This window comes from Rhinolophus ferrumequinum, chromosome 9 (assembly GCF_004115265.2).
Source record: "Rhinolophus ferrumequinum isolate MPI-CBG mRhiFer1 chromosome 9, mRhiFer1_v1.p, whole genome shotgun sequence".
Classification (NCBI taxonomy): Eukaryota; Metazoa; Chordata; class Mammalia; order Chiroptera; family Rhinolophidae; genus Rhinolophus; species Rhinolophus ferrumequinum.
This window is the reverse complement of record NC_046292.1, coordinates 27992669-28012827: the sequence shown is the minus strand read 5'-3', so window position 1 is coordinate 28012827 and position 20159 is coordinate 27992669. Positions and strand designations below refer to the sequence as shown.

The following is a 20159-nucleotide window of genomic DNA, read 5'->3' as shown; positions in this document are numbered from 1 at the left end:
ATCCACACATATATACCCTCCTGACTTAAAGCAAAGGTGTCACTATAATTAAGTAGGGGAAGGATGACCTTTAAGTAAATGATGTTGGAATAATTAGATATGTGTGGAGAGAAATGAACACTGACCCTTAACTCAAACTATACACAAAAATTAATTTGAGATGAATCATAGACCAAAATATAGAAACATCAACAAACTTCAAAATAAAAAAACATAGGAGAATTTTTTGATATCAGGGTAAGTAAAGATTTCTCCCTTAGATCACAAAATGTACTGAACTATACAAAATTGCTAAATTGTATTAAAATTATCAAAAGGTATCATTAAGAAAGCCAATTGGCAAGGTATAAACTGATAAATCATATTCAGAATATACAAAAATCTCCTACAAATCAATAAGGAAAAGACAAATGTTCAATTCAAAAAGGCAAAAGACTCGGGGCGGCCGGTTAGCTCAGTTGGTTAGAGTGTGGTGCTCTTAACAACAAGGTTGCTGGTTCGATCCCCCACATGGGCCACTGTGAGTTGTGCCCTCCACAACTAGATTGAAACAACTACATACTTGACTTGCAGCTGGTGGATCCTGGAAAAACGCACTTAAAAAAATAAAAGTTTAAAACAAAAAAACAAAACAACAAAAAGACTTAAACAAGCATTTCACAAAAGAGGACATTTAAATGGGCAATAAACATGAAAGAGTGCTTAAAATAATATCTCATCAAAAAAATGTAAACTAAAGCCACGAGATGGTTAATACATTCAGCAGAAGGGCTTTTTTTTTAAAGCTGTCATTAGCAAGGATTGCTGAGCCTGTGGAGTAACTGGAACTCTCATATGTTATTTGGCAGTTTCTTATATAGCCAAACATACATCCACACCATGATCCAACAATTTCACACCCAGACATATACCCAAAAAAGATTAGTCCATATATCCACAGGGGACTTGTACAGAATGTACATAGCAGCTTTATTCATAATAGCCAAAAACTGGACAAAATCCAAATATCCATCAATAGGAGAATAAAACAATTTGTGATGTGTTCATAAAATGGAATATTACCAGCAATAATCAAAATGAAAAAAAAATACTAATACAAAGAACCACACAGATACATCTCAAAAACATAGTGCTAAGAGAAAGAAGCCCAACACAAAAGAATACATACTATATGATTCCATCCATAAGAAGTTCAAGACTGAGCAAAATTAATCTCTGGTGATAGAAACCAGAATACAATAGTCCCCCCTTACCTGTGGTTTCACTTTCTGTGGTTTTGGTTACTAATAGTCAACCACAGTCAGAAAATATTACATGGAAAATTCCAGAAATAAATAATTCATAAGTGTTAAATTGCGTGCCTGTCTGAGTAGCATGATAAAATATGGAGCCATTCTGCTCCATCCTGCCCAGGATGTGAATCATCCCTTTGTCCCTCGTATCCACGCTGCATGCGATCCTGCCTGTTAGTCACTTAGTAGCTCTCTCGGTGATCAGATCAGCTATCATGGTATCACAGTGCTTGCGTTCAAGTAACCCTTATTTTATTTAATAATGGCCCCAAAGCACAAGAGTAGTGATGCTGGCAATTCGGATATGCCAAAGAGAAGCTGTAAGGTGCTTTAAGCGAAAAGTGTAAAGGTCAGTACAGTACAATAAGATATTTTGAGAATGAGAGAGACCCACTCGTATAACTTGCATTACAGTATATTGTTATACTTGTTCTATTTTATTATTAGCTATTGTTGTTAATCTCTTACTGTGTCTAATATATAAATTAAACTTTATCATAGGTATGTATGTATAGGAATAAACATTGTATATAGGGTTCGGTACTATCTGTGGTTTCAGGCATCCACTGGGGGTCTTGAAATATATGCCCCACTAATAAGGGGATCTATTATAGTGGTTACCTCTGGTGGAATGGGTATTGATTAAATGGAGCACAGGGAACCTTCCAGGGAGATGAAAATATTCTATATCTTGAAAATATTCTACGTCTTGGGTGGAGGTTTATGGGGGTGTACGATTGTTTCTTAGTATTCTTTGGGGATTGGTTCCAGGACCCCCATGGATACCAAGATCCGAGTGCTCAAGTGTCTTAAATAAAATGGCACAGTATTTGCATATAACCTGTAAACATTCTCCTACATACTTTAAATCATCTCTAGATTACTTATAATACCTAATACACTGTAAATGCTATGTAAATAGTTATTATACTGTATTGTTTAGGGCATAATGACAAGAAAAAAAAAGTCTGTACATGCTCAACCATAATAGACCTAACTACATAGTACATGCCAGCAACAATGGAAAGTTTTTTTAGAATATTTTCAATCCTCGGTTGTTTGAATCAACAGATGCAGAACCCACAGATACGGAGGGCTAACTGTATGCATATAGATAAATCGAACTATTCAGTTAAGATTTGTACATTTTCCTAAAATTATACCTTAATAAAACAGTTCAAAATAAGGAGTTTCTTTTTAAATTACAAAATCAAAAAAATGCACTTTTTACAGGAAATTAAAACAAGTGTACCTAGAAAAATGAAACCAAGCCTCGAGTCCATTTCTGGGGACATGGATCTATCTTCAACTCCCTGCAGGTATGAGATGGGACAGAGGGAGGGGGTATTTTGTGCAAATGACGAAGGCAGATCCAGGATCTGTGGGGACAAGCCAGAAGGACAGAGTTTCCCTTCAAGATGAGGAGGATATGTTTTTTTATACCTTTCTCCAAAAGTGGAACAGGCTGACTTGAACCATAATGGACTGTCAAAGGTGGCGGGTAGGAGCAGAAGGCAGATGTGCTTGTAGAGGCATCCAAACATCAGATGGGGCTTGAATTAGACAACCTAAGTCTCTTCCCTTGTGGCCTCCCCCTTTAAGAAACAGCAGGGAGTAGAACAGGTCCTCTCACACACTATGTTGTCCCTTGGTGTTAACGTTGATGACCAAGCCCATCTTCTGGCAGCCATAGACAGCTGGGCAACTAGCTCCAGAGTCTAGACCCTGGTGGAAGTGAAGGGAAAGGAAATGGCACGGCTGCATGGGAGTCCTGAAGAGGAAGGTACTGGGATGAATGACTGTTGTGATTGAAGTGGGAGACAGCAGAGGCTCCAGGTCTCATTCCCCATCTCTTACGAACTATTAGAAGGGCAGACAGTCTTGTCCCCTCCCTTCTTCTCTCACCCTACATCACCCCAAGACATCCCAGACTCCTTCCAAGCTGTTCAAGTCATCTTGGAAAACTTTGGGGTGGGGACCCAGTCCACCCAACCTAGGCCAGTTTCAACAGGATCTCTGCCAGGCAGAAGGCAATTTCCTGGATGTGAGCAATCAGAGTTCACTCTGGGCTGGGTCTTGTTAGGGCCACACCATGGAAATGGCCTTAGGCCACAGAAATCAAGGATTTCCTTGATTGCCCAGGAGATTGAGCCCCACCCTACACTGCCCAGCTGCCTTGGAGAGAAAGGGGGAAGCTCTGGGTCTGGTCTAAAACACCTTCTCTGGCTCTCTATCCCCTCTGTTATTGCTGCTTCTTTCTTCTCCCTGCTCTCTCCTGCCTCCCTTCTTGGGATTACAAACACATTTTAGCAAGTAAGCAAATTCACAAGTACCGAATCTGCAAATAATGAGGATCAGCTGTGTGTTGTACTGGGGGAGCCTGGAGGAACCTGTCACTCTGCCTGGGAGAGTCCGAGAAGGCTCCCAAAGAGAAGCTACTTTGGCTGTGACCTGAAATACGCAGAAGTCCAGACAGGGGCCTGTAACCAAAACCTAAGCCATGTGGTTTGACAAGGAACTGGTTTTTTCCTATACCTAGGTATTTTATTGATCTCATAAACGTGGTCTTCTCTTTCACCGTGTCTTCTAATTCAGCACAGGACAGTAGAACTTTCTGCAGTGATAAACATGTTCTATAACTACACTAATATGGTAGCCACTAATCATATGTGGCTATTGAGAAACTAAATTTAAGGTTTCATTTAATTTTCATTATTTTAAATTTAAATTCAAACAGCCACATGTAGCAGCGGTTATCATGTTGAACAATGCAATTTTAACTGATTTCAGTTTGTATATATGAAGGGTATTGGTTTTTGGATATTTTATACCCCATTTCCTTACTGAATTTTATTGTTTATAATTGTTTTTCAGTTGATTAATTTGGTTTCTCTTGGAATGCAAACATATCACTGACAAAGATCATTTTACCTACTCCTTTCCAATTTTTATTTCTTGTCTAATTGCATTGACTATGTTCAAAAGAAACAACATGGAGTCACTTGTGGAAAGCTCCCCCAAGACTAAATGCCTAACGTAATTGCAGTGTCAGCCTCTCCCAGGAGTGGAATTTTAAGCCAATCCGTCTGGAATTTCCTGATAACACTAGTGAGGTCATCTGCCTGTAAGACCTCCTGCCTTCCCCTAAGGAAGGTAACTTTGCCTGAAATAATCCACTTTTGACTTCCTTGTCCCACCTTCTTTCTGTCTATAAAAGCCTTCCATTTTGTACAACTCCTTGGAGTGCCTTTCTATTTACTAGATGGGGTGCTGCCCAATTCATGGCTCGTTCAATAAAGCCAATTAGATCTTTACATTTACTTGGCGGAATTTGTGTTAACAGCTAATACCTCCAATTAAAGGATATATATAGTCATAGTGGTCAAAGTATGTATTCTTGTTCCCGACTGAGTGGAATTTCTAAGTGTGATTTCTTCTTTTTTTCGTATGCGAATGATACAAACAGGTGACGAATCAATTGTTCTGTCCCCCACGCTTGTTCCTCCTCCTGTCCTCCCTGTTACTGAGTTGAGGAGCCATTCTGTTTCCCAAGTTAGAAATCTAGGCATCACTCTCATTTCTCTCTTTCTCTCCCTCTCCCTCACTTTATTATCCAGGCCAACCAGCTGTCAAATCTGTCCTCTTGCCATTTCCACTGCCACCCCCCAGTCTGTTACCTTTGTCGCCTAGAAGCATCGCAAGAGCAGCCTCTACAGGAGCCATCCTGCTTCCACTTTCACTTCCTTCAGTCCTTTCTCCACAAAGCAGATGATATAGCCTTTCTAAACTCTTTGTTGATGTAACAACGTCCAAACCTGCAGAGAATTTTTATCAGAATGTATTTGAGCTAAACTGCCGACATATGCCGGGAAGCAAGCTATCAAGTGCTGTGGGGAATGACAGTTTTGCAGTTCCTTTTATACATTTGGAATTAAGGGGGAAGCTAAGGAAGGTTACACGAAGGTGGAAGAAAGCAAGGTGGGGATTACGCATAGTTAAGATTATGTGCTCCCTTGAGAGTGGTTAGAGCTCCCAGAGGTCTGAAAAAGAGGATTACTCTGGCATTTCAAAGGTGTGTGAACGTAGATGTACAAGAACAGTGGACAGGGCTTGCTTAAGGCAAAGATAACCTTTTTGTTGGCCTGGGCCCCCACCATGACCTGTCCAGTTAGGAATTTTATGACCAGACACTCTCTGAGGTTACTTTCCATCAGATTTACTACAGAGCCCTTCTTTTTTTATCCCCATCTTGATCTAGCACTTGACTCTCCTACTTAAAACTCAATAGCTTCACTCTTAGGATAAAGAGCAAAAGGTTTAACGTGGCCACAAAGCCCTGCACCATCTGCCTCTGCCTTCGTTAAAAAAAAAAAAGTAAATCATTATTCTGTTTAAATCTCTTCAATGGCTTTTTGGCTGTTCTCAAAATAAAATTGGAACGCTCACCGTGGGCAGCAAGACCCTAGATGATCTAGTACCTGTATGCCTCTCCAAACGCACCGCAGACCACCTGCCTTCCTGTTCACTACACTCTGGCCACACTGTTTCCTTTCAGTACTTCAGATACGACAAGCTCTTTCCTACCTGTGGATCTTTGCACTGTCTCCTTTACCTGCAACACTTTCCTGGAAGCCCTTTGTTTGAATGCCAATTCTCTTTGTGATTCAAGACAAACATCACTTTCTCAGAACACTCTTTTCTCAATTTAAAATAGCCTCCACACAAGTTCCCTCTATTACATCACCCTGCTTCTTTTTTTCATGGTGCTTATTATAATCTGAAATTATCTTATGTATTCAAGGTCTGACAATTAAGTTCACGAACTTGTTGCAACCATGTTGCTAACCTTTTTTGATATTAGAGGGATCATTCATTATGAATTTGTACCAGCTGGACAAACAGTTCACCAAGTTTACTATTTGGAAGTGCTAAAAAGGCTGCGTGAAAAAGACGACCTGAACTTTTCGCCAACAATTCATGGCTCTTGCATCACGACAATGCACCAGCTCACACGGCACTGTCTGTGAGGGAGTTTTGAGCCAGTAAACAAATAATTGTATTGGAACACCCTCCCTACTCACCTGACCTGGTCCCCAGTGACTTCTTTACCTGAAGATAAAAGAAATATTGAAAGGAAGACATTTTGATGACATTCAGTACATTAAGGATAATACGACGACAGCTCTGATGGCCATTCCAGAAAAAGAATTCCAAAATTGCTTTGAAGGGTGGACTAGGTTCTGGAGTTGGTGCATAGCTTCCCAAGGGGAGTACTTCAAAGGTGACCATAGTGATATTCAGGAATGAGGTATGTAGCACTTTTTCTAGAATGAGTTTGCGAACTTAATTGTCCATCCTCGTATGTCCATTTATTTGCCATTGGTCCCTACTGAGAATGTAAGCTTTATTTTGTTCACCACTCTATGTTCAGAGCCTAGCCAGTGCATAACACATAGTAGGCCCATTATAAATATTTGTTCAATAAATGGATAGCCAAAATCATTGAGCCAGTCAATGATAGATTTGGAATTCCTTCTTTGCAATGTTGAAAGATATTGCCCCTTCCTTCCAGCAGGTGGAAGCAAAGCCACATCTGGTCTTTAGCAGGGATTGGGGATGTGAGGGGGATTTGCTGAGTGTAGCAGGACAGTCAAGAGGGAGAGGCAGAGTTTTAATAATAATGCTGGATCCAAGTATAGAGGAAGTCGACACAGCACTTCTCCCAAAGGATGAGCAGGTCCGAGATGTCCAGAAGGGACCTGGAGTAGCCAATAACCCAAGGGGTGTCTGGGATCCTAGACTGCTTTCCCACTTCCCTCATGTGTACCCAAACTATCCCGCAACCTGGGGGATGGGGGAGGGCAGTTTGCCTTTGAAAAGGAGAGCTATTTTCTATTAGCATGAAACTGGAGAGAGGCAAAGGTTTTCAATTCCAAATCCCCATTGTATAGTTGGGGAAACTGAGACCAAGTGAGAACCATCATATTGGGTCATTAGGAATTGGGTCTGGCTCACAAAGCCCTCTTCTCATAGCTCACATTTATTTAGCACCACAAGTCCCACTCACCCCTCCATGCCTGGCCCTGGACTGGGTGTGGGAGACCACAATAAAGGGGGAATGGACTTTTGAGCTGCCCCAAGAGACACGGGGGGGGGCAGGAATGGCTTTAAAGAGGCGTGCTGGAGCCAAGACACATTGGACCTATGTCTGCCAGGGGGACCAGAGGCCAGATGTGCATTCCAGGTCCAGGGAGGTAGGCTGCAGAAAGGGCTGCATCTAGATCTGGGGCTGGCGAGGTCAGCAGGGGTTTTGGATTTCCTCCTGAAGGCAATGGGGACTCACAGAAGGGTTTCTAAACAGAAGAGTACCTGGTTATCTTGGATAGTTTTCAGAAAACTGTGAGATCAAATCAAAGACAGAGACCAGTGAAGATGCTAGTATAATCATCCAAGTGAGAGAAGATAAGACCTGGTAAGTAACTATAGGGATGGGGAATAAAGCAAGCTTGAGTGGTTTAGGAAATTAAAAATATTTTAAGAAACTGGATTTGGTGGCTATAATTGACCAATTGAATTGATATCTATTAAGTGCTTGTTGGTAACACTGTATAAATTTATAAAAGTGGCTTGGCAGGACTTCATTAGCAAAAAATGGAGCCCTACACGCAAAGTCAAAACCCCAGCCAAAAGAGTCTGCTTCTCTTCTCGGGGCCTCATTTATCCATCTAGAACATAAAGACGTTGGGCTGGTAGCTGCTGATCCTGACAGCTTTGCTTTTGCGATTTTTGGAGGCTGGCTTACACGTGTGAAAGCCATTGATGTGCAGAGGCAGGCTCCTACCCGCTTGCAAGAGCCAAGTGTTAACTTTTCAGGAATTTTGCAAGATAGTACCATTGGTAACTTGAAATTGGCTATCGTAGGAGTATTTATACCGTAGAAATAGGCAAATGCTACAAACTAGGCCTTCCCCCGGCCACCCTCCACCCTTCCAGAGGTGGTTTTCACCAGCACCTCTCTTCAACACACATACACACACACACACAGCCAGGTACATTCTCACCCTCCAACACTGTCATTAACAGTTGTGGAGAAAGAATCTCAGGTCTCTACGACCCTACAGGGCCTCAGTCCCACAGAACCTGCCGCAGCACAGCCAGGCCCACACGGCGGGAAGCACGGCGTTCTGGGCAGAGCAGACATCTGTCTGACAGTATGTTGGTCGTTCTCAGACACAGAAGAGCAGAGGTTGGTGGTTAACGTATTGGAGTCTCACAGTCCTGACATGGAGTCTCACAGCCCCAGAGCTAGATGCAGCCCCTTCTGCAGGCCGCCTGCCTAGCCCTGGAATGCACATCTGGCCTCTGGTCCCCCTGCAGACATAGGTGCAATGTGTCTTGGCTCCAGCACGCCTCTCTAAAGCCATTCCTGCCCCCCTGCCCCTTGAGACAGCCCCACTTAGGTCACGCTTGGCTATTTGATGGTAGCCAAGTCCCTCTTGACACTGGAGCTCAGTTTCCTCATCTTTAAAATGGGGACATGTCCTGACTTAGCAAGACGGTTTCCAAGATTAAGTAAGAACACCAGCAAAGTGAATGTAAAGCCTCCACACCGTGCCAGGGACAGGTAGGTGTTTAGTAAATGTTAGCTAACGCTGTTATCACACCTCCAGACACATTCTCCCCACCCAAGGCCCCTTCAGCTCAGGGCTCCCTCTCACTATCTGAATTTTGGCACAGTGGCCAAGAACAAAGACAGAAACAGGCAGCTCCATTTTCTAGCTTTTATGAAAATTAATAACATTAATAGCTCACAGACATATACATACACACACACACTGCTATGTACACAGTCATTAAGTTATTAATTAGTCTCCATATAAAATGTTTCTACATTAGTGTCCCGGGCAAGGCCCGATCAGTCCTTGGCGTATTCACAGTAGCAACCCCAGGGCTCGACCCCATGTTCAGGGAGAGGAGAGGCAGGTGGCTGTATGAATAGCCTGCCCCAAGGTAGGCACCGTTGTCGTCCTGGGCCGCTTACTCTCAAGTCTTTGGCTCCCTTCCTGGCACCTGAAGACCAGCTGTTCAGTGAGCAGTCAAGCAGGTCTGGATTCCTCATGTGGCCTGGTGACACAGGCCCTATGCATGGTGGCTTCAGGCAACATCGCAGGTCCTAGAGGATGCTGGCCAGCTCTGTAGAATCTGTGTCAGAGCAGCCTGAACTGCTGGCCTCTTCCCTGCAAGAACCAAAGGAAATGGGTTGGAAGAAGCATCTTTGCCCCTCCCTTGCCCCTACCTGCATCATTCCTCACGGGATCTTGGTGGGCAGTCTTAGACAGCTGTCGGCAAACCACAGGACATATATAGTTTGCTCACTCCCTCTCCCAGCCCAGAAACTGCTAGTTGGTTTGTCCACTCTTCTTGCTGCCCACAACATATCACAAGCCCCAGGACTATGCTCTGGCCTGGGCTGGCTGATGAGCTGGCATGACTCACTCCCCTGCCCTCTGATCTCCTGAAAGGCAGGGCTCAGGCCACACCTGAGGTCCTGCATGTCAGGAAAGCCATGAAGAATGCAAGTGGTGAAGTCAGAATGCCAGGGCTCAAACCCAGCTTGACCCTCCATCGGCTGAGCCAGTCACCCTTCCTGGTTAAGCCTCAGTTTCTTCATCTGCAGAGAGAATCACAGGACTCTGATACCTAGGGTTGTTGTTATGGAGACCATGAATGCACTTTGTCTGAAACGTAAACTCCTTGAGAGCAGGGATTTTTGTTTGTTTCATTCACTAGAACAATGCCTGCCACACAGTAGGCTGCCAATAAGCACTTGGTAAATTATTCATTAAAATGTAAAACCATCCTGCGCAGTACCTGGCATGCAGCTGAGTTTTCAAGAAATGTCAGCTGCCACTATTATAAATCAGCAGAGGGAAGGGGCAGAGGAGGAGCCATCAAGGGAAGACATGTGGGAGAGAAGTCTGGACGTAGTCACAGGAGGCACCTGTTCTACCTCCTGTTCCCCTCCCTGCTCTCACCTCAGAGCCTGCAGGGCCTTCTTGTTCTGCCGCCGCCTCTCCTCGTCAATGGGGTACAGCTTGAAGAGCAACAAACCTAGCAGGATGAGGACGATGGGAGCCATTGTCACCAGCATCTTCAACGTAAACCTGACTTGTGCCGGCTGGGAGCAGCCACGGGTCTGGTACCCAGCAAAGCTGTGGGAAGCAATGGGAAGGGGAGTGGTGAGGAGGGGGTACGGAGGATCTATACCTGCCCAGCACTGCCCCAGGCCCCCACCCCACTCACTCAAGACTGAGGGTGGAGATGCCCAGTGAGACTCCGGACGCGAACTTGGTGAAGAAGACGTAAAAGGAAAAGAAGATGGGCTCGGTTCCACGGGAGTGCGGCTGCTTCAAGTGGAAATCGTCAATGACGTCGGGCAGCATGGACCTAGATGGAGTGGCGGCAGCCGTGAGGACCCCCCACTTCGCAACCCCAAATCCCCACTAGCCCATTTGGTACCTCTGTGTCAATGAGAAGACGAGGCCCATGGGCACACAGCTCAGTGAGGAGAGGGAACTTCATGTGAATAAGAAACGAAGGCCCTGCATGATGACGTAACCCTCTCTGCTCAGCTGGGTCAGTAGAGTGCAGACCGGACTTAAGCCCCCATTTTCCACCTGATTAGGTTTTCTTGCACAGTTCGCAACCTGTACAACTTTACTGGAAGACCTGCCCTAACTGGACCCACAGAAATGGCCTGCAAGTGGAGAAGCCGCCATAGAATTCTCCAGGGAGCTTCAGAAGTGGGGGTGGGGGACTGGGGAACATACCCAGGGTGCCTATATACTTACCAGGGTAGTAAGAAGGCAGCTGCTACACTGACGCCCGCTGCCACAGCTACCACGTATGTGACAATCAGGTTCCTCTCAATGAGAGCCATTAAGATGAGAAATGGCACTGCTGACTAGAGGAGAGGGGTGCAGATGAGTCAGCTGAGAAGCTCCCACCAGCACCCCCCAGCCCAGCCGAGGTGCTGTCCCTTCAGCCCCACTCACTGAGATCCCAATGTATACGGCTGTCTTCTTGCCAAACTGGGTTAGGAACCACTGCCAGATGGGAATGGTGAATGTGGCCGAGAGCTGTGGATGGACAAAGTGGGTGAGGGAAGTGGGTTCGAGCCATGGAACCCCTCCTGCCCTTTCCAGGACCCCAAAGGCGCTCCCAGCCCTGCCTGAGAGAGCCAGATGACATTATCTGGACAGTAAGGAAGTTGACAGCCACCTTTGGTGGCTCCCAAGGCGGGCTGAGAGCAGGTCCCAATCTCATCTTCTGCCTTCTCTGAGCACAACTGAGCCAAAGTTCCAAAGTTCCTGGCCTCCACTACTTTGCTCTTGCTATGCTCTCTACTTGAACATCTAACAGCAAACTCTTTCTTTTTTTCCTCCCAGTGTCATTGAGATATAACTGACATATATATAACATTGTATTAGTTTAAGGGTACAACATAATGATTTGATATATGCACCCAAACTCTTTCACAGTCCTACCTAAGTAACTGTAGGTCAGATCCAACCAAATATTCTGAAAAACCTCCCTCATCTCTTCATGACCTTGGGGCAGTGTGGGACTCTGACTCTCCAAAGAACCATCTCGCAGCCTATGCCACTTCAGCCCAGGCTGTCTATCCACCCACGGGGTCCCGCACGCACCATGATGGCCAGGAGGAGATTCTGGAATTCGTTGCGGAAGCCCAAGGTGTAGGTGCAAAACAAGGCAAAGTTCCCCTCCACCAGCTGTGGGGGGAGCAAGGCAGAGGGAAGGAAACACAAGGAAAGATGTGATTGGAGCTGAGTCTCCCAAGACATTACCCATGCCCCAGGGACCTCTGCTCACCCGTCCCCCAACTCCACCTGTCCCTCAGGCTTGTCACATCCTGAGTCCTTGGCCTACCTCCTCCCAGGGCACACCCCCACCCCAGACTGAGTGTGTCAGGCCCCCACTCACCATGAAAGCCAGGGAGGTGAAGAGGAAGCCAGCAATAAGCTTGACATATGGGCCATGGCTCATGACCAGCCGGAGGCCCCGAATGTAGGATATCGGCTCAGCCTGCTGACTCTCATAGGGTTCTGGGGACCAGAAGGGACAGTGAAGAAAAAGCAGAGGTCCAGGCAGAGGGACAAAGCTATTTGTGCTGGGGTCTGCCCACCTCCCCAGGGCTTCTCACCTCTCTGCTCCCGCACACCTAGCACCAGGATGACCGCACACACAATGTAGATGGAGGCAATGACGCCTGCTGCCAGCAGGTATGCGTTTTGCTATAAAGGGGGATAAAGGCAACAGAGAGAGAGAGACAGTCAGTGTGATCTCCTCCCAACTTCCAGCAGCTCCACTCAATGACCTTAGACCAGTCCCTTGTTTTCTGGGGCCTCACTGTCTCCATCTGTGAAATGGGAGAATCATCCTGGGCCTGCTGCAGTTTCCCAAGGCTGGCCAAAGTCCAGAGGAACAAGATGTTAAGAAGCCGGGCTGTGGAGTCTGAGAGCCGCAGTCCAAATCTCCCTCAATCTAGTTTCTAGAACTCACTAACTCTGTCACCCTGGGCAAATTGTGTAGCCTCTCTATGCTTCAGTTTCCTTATCTGCGAAGTGGGCACATTAACAGTTTGTATATCAGATGCCCAACATTTAACAGACACTAGTATGATTACTATTTTGGGAATGACTACAAACTACCCCATCGTTCCTCTTTTCCCCAAACCCTTGCTCTGCCAAGGGCCTCACCGTTTCTCTGAGTGAGGTGGTGCTGTGTGTGCGATTGGCACCTTCCGAGGTCACTGCCGAGCCATTGGGGTCCTGGAGACAAGGTATATCCGCTTGGCCTACGATTTGGCCCTGGATCGCTGTGCCCAGCACTGTGCCCAGTACCTCCACAGTCATCCCTGAACAGGAAAAGAAGGTCCTTTGGAGGGGACCCATGGCTTGTGGTCCCCAGGGAGGCAGGTCACATGGATAGATGCTCAATTCTAGCCCCAGGTGATGGTAGCAGCTCCAAGTCGGGTCGCTATAGGGTGGTAGAGCAGAGGGCACCTTGGACTGAACTCATGGCCTTGCTCTCCAGGGGCCCCAGGCTTCTTGGTGGGTAGGATCAGCGGGCTGGGGAGACACTTACGATAAGCAGTGGCCGAATCTCGCTCACTCTGCTCTGTGCTGATGAACATGGTGAGAGCTGAGTAGGGAACGTGGAAACACTGGCATGGAAGAGAGGCCCTCGGCCAGTCAGACGATGGACAGACAGATGTGGCTTCGGGCACCAACCCTGAAGGCCCCAGGGAATGCCCTCACCCCTGCCCTGATAGCTAGGTACCCATACTCACCGTGACCAGTGTCTCAAAGAGGCAATAGAAGAGCAGGTACCACAGGACCTGGACCTGTGGGAAGTCAGGCACAAACCAGATGAGGAAGTAGGCAATGATGGCCAGGGGCGTGGAGAAGATGATCCTAAGGAAGGGGAGGACATACGTTACATGTGTACATATTACTCAGCCTTAAAAAGGAAGGGAATTCTGACACGTGCTGTAACACAGATGAACCTTGAGGACATTATGCTAACTGAAATAAGCCAGGCACGAAAGGATAAATGCTGTGTGATTCTGCTTACATGAGGTATAGAGTAGTCAAATTCCTAGCGGCAGAAAGTAGAATGGTGGTCGCCAGGGGCTGGGGAGTTATTGTTTAATGGGAACAGAATTTCAGTTTGGGATGATATGAAAAATTTCTGGAGGTAGATAATGGTAATGGTTTCAAAACCATGTGAATGTGCTTAATGCCACTGAATTGTACACTTAGAAATGGTTAAAATGGTAAATTTGTTATATATATATATATATATTATATATATATAATATATATACACACACACATATATTATATATATATAATCACAATAAAAAAGTCATATAAACAATTATGAGGTGATTAATAAAGCCGGCTAAATGGGGACTAGGAGTATGGGGACACAATTCACAACCAAGTAGACAGGCCAGCCTTCACTGAGGTGCCATCTGTGCCAAGGCTTGAATGAGAAGAGGGAAGTGGCCTTGCAGACATCTGAGGCAAGAATGTGCCAGACAAGGGGGACAGACAGTGTAAGCACCCTCAGGTAGGACAGGTGCCCAGAAGGTATGAGGAATAGCACGGAGGCCAGTGGGGCTGGGCTGGAGTGAGCCTGGGAGATGGAATTAGGAGATGACGTTGGAGAGGAAATGGGTTGTTTGGGGCCTTCCAGGCCAGTGTAAGGACCTTGGTTCTATGTCCTACGGTTGAAGTAGTTTGAGACTTAAATAAGTTGACATTAAAATGTAGAACAGTGCTTGGGACACAGTGTTTGCTGTGATCATCACACCAGGAAAGCTCAGGGGGAGAATACAGGCCACAGCCAGGGAGCTACGGACCGCGCTGGGCTGGAAATCGGACCTTAGGTCCAGCCCTGCTGCATCTCAGCCTCCCCGTGTGACCCTGCTGACACCCTGCCTCTCACCAGATGGTCTTGGGAATTCCAGAGAAAGTGTCTGTCAGTCTTCCTGGTCTGAAGGGGTTTTTAATTGCTGGCTGAGGGCACATCTGGTCTAAAGCCTGGAAGAAGAGTGAGCCACAGGACTCACAAACCCGGAAACGCCCAGCCTCTTCCTACACTGACAGAAGGGGTGCCAGGTCCCAGGCCTGAGGAGGGGCCCAGGTGCTAACTGGTATGGACAGGGAGGTCACATATACTATAAGGCATTACAGCCTACAAGAGGTCCAGTGTGCCCTCAGATACAAGGGTGGTGGTAACCCTTGTACCAGAGGTATCACCAGGAGTTACCACCCAGACAGGTAAGGACATGTACTAAATCAGAAACCAGCCGGAAGGGCCTCAGCAACTTCACCAAGCTGGCTGCCACACCTGCCCAGGGAGAAGCCACAGGGAGGGCCTCCCCTGCTCTCCCTCCCTGCCCTCCTTCACCCCTCCCAAATCCACGTGTCTCCTCAGAGAACAAGGGCGTCAGCCTTTGTCAAACACTCCATCCTCTCTTCGTAAGCAGCAGCGTAAGCAGCCGATGAGGAATGAAAGTGACTGGGAGTAACCCGGACTGCTGCCGCATTGGCCTGGCCAGAGCAGCCGCCTCCCATTGGCTGGGCCACATGAGGAGATGTGGCAACAGAGCCCCGCCTCCCACAGGCTGCCAGGGAGGCGGGTACAGGGTCCAACCTCACGAGTGGCTCTAGCTGCCAGTTGGGAGCCCAGAACAGCCTGCCCAGGTAAGGCAGGCTGTCCTGCCCGCTGGCCCTAAAGCCTGGATCAAAGGCCCTAACCTGGGCCTTAGCCAGGCACTGGCAAGATTGCAGTGGGAGGTGGGAGGGGGCCCTCGTGGGAAAGGAAGCTATGGGGGGCGGGGGCTGTGGGAAGAGCTTTGAAGGCCGGAGACCAGGTATGGGCACCCCTGGGGCAGGAAGGCGCCCACTTGAGCCTGGATGGGCTGGAGATGAAAGAAGTACGTCCCCCACCACTACCAAGCAGGATGTCCTGGAGGGAACCAAAGTTCCAGCCAGTCAGCCTGTGCTGCGTGTCTCCCTTTACTGTCTGATTTGTAGCACCACCTCGCCTCAAGTTGCCAAACAGCCTGAGGCTGAGTACTGTAGGCTTTGTACCAAGGGGCCAGAGGTTATGGGTCTGCTATCTCATTCTTGGTATTGCCTTCCACTCTTGCCCCACTAGGAGCCATCTGAAGGGGTGCCAAATTATATATTACTTAATATGTACCAGCCACTGTTCTAAGTACTTTACACAAAAGAAAACAAAACATTTCTCACCCCAACCCTGTAAGATAGGCATATTATTATCCCCATTTTATAGATGAAGAAACTCGAGGCTCAGAGATATTAAGTGACCTCCCCAAGGTTGCACAGCTGGAAGGGGTGAAGCTGTTATTCAAATGGAGGCAGGCTGGCTTCAGAGTGTAACCTTTCAACCACTATGCAGTACTACTTCTGCCACTATGGGAAGAGACTAAGTGGGAGAAGTTAGAATTCCAGCTTCACTGAAGGGAATGGACCTTGGGGAGCAATAGGGCCTGGGCCGGGGTAAGCTGCTCACTAACAATTTGGCCAGTCTGGGAATGAACTGGCAGGGTGTCCCACGGCCCTTGTCTGGGGCAGCTGAGGCCTCAACTGGGATTTCGACACTCAGGTTTTTGCGTCAGTCCTTTTCACCCCCCAGCCTGTGACAAAACAGATGGAAAAAATGAAGGGTAGTAGACATACCAGAAGCCCTGCCTTCTGCTATCTCGAAGGAATCTCTTCTACTCACCAGGGCATAAGGCGGCCCAGACGGGTCCAGGAGGATTTGCTAATGCAGAAGCCCACCAGGGGGTCTGTGAAGGCATCCCAAGCTCGGCCCAGAAACAGGATGATGGAGGCATAGAACGGGTCCACCTGGAATGGGAAATAGGCAAAAGATGACCCCTTCATCTTTCCACCCACCTCAGCCCTCACTGGTAGGCAAAAGCAGGGGCTCCCTCCCCACTTCATCCAGGCTCTTGGCAGCCTATACTGCTCCCAGGCCTTAAGCATCTCCACTTGCCTTGCTAATAATGACAAGAATAGTTCTCTGATTGCAGTAGCACTGTGTGCCTTCTGCGAAACTTTCCCAGAACTGTCCCTTACATCCTCCCTTTCACTTGCCCTTGAAAACACTCAGAATAAATGACTTAGAATGAATCCGGAATATTTCCTTGCCTCCCTTTCACAGCCCTGAGCCCCAAACCACCTGATACCAGAATTAGCATTTGCTGGGTGACTACAGTGCACCTCCCATCTGTATAATGGCAGTTATGATTCCTATCTTACAGGGTCCAGCTCTATCTTGGACGTGGAAAAAGGAACCTACAGATGTTTTTTTTAAAAAGTGGCCTGTCACTACCCATTCAAGCTATTCCCTCCCCCCAAACCTTCTGGGCCTGAAGAGATAGTTTCTCTGGATTTTTCCATCCATCAAGGCTCTACTATTGCTATGGTTCCAGGAAGCTAGGAAACTGGTGGCCTCTCCCACATGGCGTCTCCCTAATCCGATTTTTCCAACTCTAACACTCACTACAACATAGTTTTACACTTTAGCTGCAGGTTTCTATTATTTGAACCCCACGCAGGGTCCAACCCGTAAAAGTTCCTTAAACATTAGCTGCTGAACAATGCCATTTGTGCTTTCTGGGGCTCAGTGTTCCCCATCTATAAATGGATACAACGAAGATGCCCTGCTTGCGAAGTCAGATGCTAAATAGACAAGATGGCCAATGTGCGAGCCCCGAGAGCTGTGGCCGTTCAGCCCCCCTCTCCCATCCAGACAAGGATGCCAGGCTGCTGGCCAAAGCTTCTCAAAGCACAGAGGAGCCCTGCTTCGTCTTCAGTACCCGTCCCAGTCAAAGACCCTGGGTACTGGGGCACCGTAACTCAGCCTAGCACTTGCAGGCCCCCTGACATGCCTATGCTCCTCAGGTGAAAATGGGTTGCACTTCACCCACATGCCTGGAAACACCCACCAAGACCAGAGACAAATCAGCTAACTGCTGTCCAGTTGGGGACATAGTGTACCAGTCTCTTCTAGGAACATCACCAGCGGGCTTCATTCTCCCTCACACCACCGCCTAACCCTTGCCAGGCAAGGAGGAGTTGCCTGACCTTGCCAGCTAAAACTCCTGGGATGGATAAACTCCCCTTCTGGATACTTTCCAAAGCCTTCTTATTTCTCATCCACTGTGACTCTAAGAGGCAGCAAAGTAGGAATTCCCAATCCCATCTCACAAATGGAGAAAACTGAATCAAGCTACCCGGGAGTCCCTAGTCAGTCCCACCTCGGGATGCTGCAGGAGCCCCTGGCGGGCTCAGTACACTCACCTGTGCCACATCCAACAGGTAGATCTGTAGGAAGAACCCCAGGGCACAGCCTGTCACCTGGTAGGGGGCCCCCCCAACGGCATAGCAAAGCTTATTGCAAATGGACAACTGTTGTTTCTTCTTCGGTTCCTTCTGGGAAGAAGAGAAAAAGATGAAAAGAGAGCCACGATCCTGGCCTCCACCCTAGAAATTTCCAGAGGCAGGACCATCCCTCCAACCAACTCTGCCAGGAGGAACAAGTATGCCTTGCCATCTTCCCACCCAGGGGAACTTCTCACAAGAAAGGTATTCTCTGTTCTTAGGAACCTAGAAAAGGAGAATCCATACTGAGAAAGTTGCCCCTAAGCTACTCCCTCCACCCACCCAACCAACTCCACTCCCCCCAGAATCTTATCAGCCCACCATCCCTAAAAAACTCCCCCCCCCACCAAGGCTTCAGCCATACTCTTTTCCAAGTTGGAGGAGCAGCATGTTCCAGCAGTGGACCTGTCCCCATCCAGCACCAACTGCCACAACCTGAATATCCTCTTGCTGCCAAGAGCTTCCTAAGCCCAGCCCCAGTTCCTGCCCTGATTCAGAGGCCAGGACCCACCTGCCTACTGGGTGAGGGCTCTAGAGAGTTGTAGGGGCCCAGCCCAGCTGGCTGCAGGCACAGCTGTTCCTTCCATCTGTCCCAGAGTGTCCCTGGCCCCTGTAGGCAGCTAGAGACTCAGGCAAACCCAGAAGCTACCCTACCCTCCCTCAGCATCTAGGGAACCTTGGAGAGGGGAGGAAAGGCCTCTAGGTGTAGGACTGGGCTCTCTCTGGATGAGGCATTGGGGAGGTTGAGGTTGCCCAGGGAAAGCAGAGATTACTCATTCATGGCAGCAGCTTAATTGCTTACTCGGGGTCCTCCCAAGGATCAGCTAATAAAATTAAAAGGAAAGGGCAGTCACCTCCCAGGCAGAAATCTATTTGCTGGGATCCCTTCTTGGGGCCACCTGATTTCATTCTGTCCTTTATTACGTCCAGAGAGCTGGGGATGGCCCCGAAGGTCAAGACCGACAAAGCATGGGCGTGAGCCCCAACACCCACTCTCACACAAACGCCTGAGGAATGCAGCTCCTTTAAGAGCAGAGCCCTTGTTCTTATGAATGAACTTGAGCGGCCCTCACAGAGTTGAGGCGCAAGCGTAGGCGTGTGGGGGTGGAAAGTAGGAGGTGAGAAATGAGGAACCAAGGGGCTTTATCTAGATTTCGGGGGTCTCTCTGCCTTCTAGGGTTTCTCTGGCTTTTAAGCCGCGTGTCACAGAAGAACAGAAACCAGCTAGGCTGCTGAGCCCAGCACCGCGTGGAGCTGCGGGCGGCGTGGCCGCTCCGCGGAGATGAGGAGTGGAGTAGGCAAAAAAGGGCGCCCGCGTCTACAAACCTTCTCCATCACCCCCTAGCCCCAGGGCAGCTCCGGGCTCCCTCCTGACCCTGGGCCCGCCTGTCCGGGGAAGCCCAAGGTGTCCCAGAATCAAGCTTACATCTCGACGTCCCCATCAGCCTGCCCCCCGCCCCTTCCCCTCCACCCGGGGTGCCAGGCCCTCACCTTCACTTGGGCCGGGCGATCACCAGCTTGTAGGATGCCTGTGGGCAGCAGCCCCGCTGCGGAGCCGCTCTCGGCGCCCTCTCCTTTGGCCATGACCCGCGGGCCACGCCGCCTGGGACCTGGATGCCGGGATGCTCCTCTGCTCCGCCGGCCTCCGCTCCGCCGGCCTCCGCTCCGCCGGCCTCCGCTCCGCCCCGGCTGCGATAGTAGCCGCCGCCGCCGCCGCCGCCGCCGCCGCCACAGCCACCGCAGTCACCACAGTCACTACTCACAAGTAAACCAGGCTGGTCCGCGCACACTCCCGGCGCGCCCCCTCGCGCTTCTTAAAGATTGGGCCCCGCCCTCGCGGATTCGGCCAATCCTGGAG

General features: G+C 48.4%; 1 protein-coding gene and 1 long non-coding RNA gene across 5 annotated transcripts in view; one reads left to right on the top strand and one right to left on the bottom strand.

The window, feature by feature from the left end:
- LOC117026675 (uncharacterized) overlaps positions 1-18190 on the top strand; it is a 50515-nt gene extending 32325 nt beyond the window's left edge. The window contains exons 2-3 of one of the 2 annotated variants that reach the window (XR_004423804.1): positions 2526-2611; positions 17179-18190. This is a non-coding gene — a long non-coding RNA (uncharacterized LOC117026675). Of the gene's footprint in view, positions 1-2525; positions 2612-4909; positions 6077-17178 lie in introns of those variants that run through there. The other variant, XR_004423805.1, reaches the window with a different exon arrangement.
- Positions 9048-20022, bottom strand: MFSD2A (MFSD2 lysolipid transporter A, lysophospholipid). 3 transcript variants are annotated; one of them, XM_033113605.1, is made up of 14 exons: positions 19793-20022; positions 18221-18352; positions 16638-16762; positions 13666-13789; positions 13461-13539; positions 13073-13230; positions 12517-12607; positions 12297-12418; positions 12002-12085; positions 11348-11431; positions 11144-11256; positions 10596-10739; positions 10328-10504; positions 9048-9529 (listed from the first exon to the last, which is right to left on the bottom strand). In XM_033113605.1, exons 1-14 carry the CDS (start codon positions 19883-19885, stop codon positions 9466-9468), a joined length of 1590 nt encoding a protein of 529 aa, XP_032969496.1. In that variant the 5' UTR covers positions 19886-20022; the 3' UTR covers positions 9048-9465. The 3 variants fall into 3 exon arrangements, with proteins under 3 accessions (XP_032969496.1, XP_032969497.1, XP_032969498.1); XM_033113606.1 differs by having other exon boundaries at positions 18221-18349; XM_033113607.1 differs by lacking the exon at positions 19793-20022 and adding an exon at positions 18666-19481.
- Between the last annotated feature and the right edge of the window lie 137 nt (positions 20023-20159).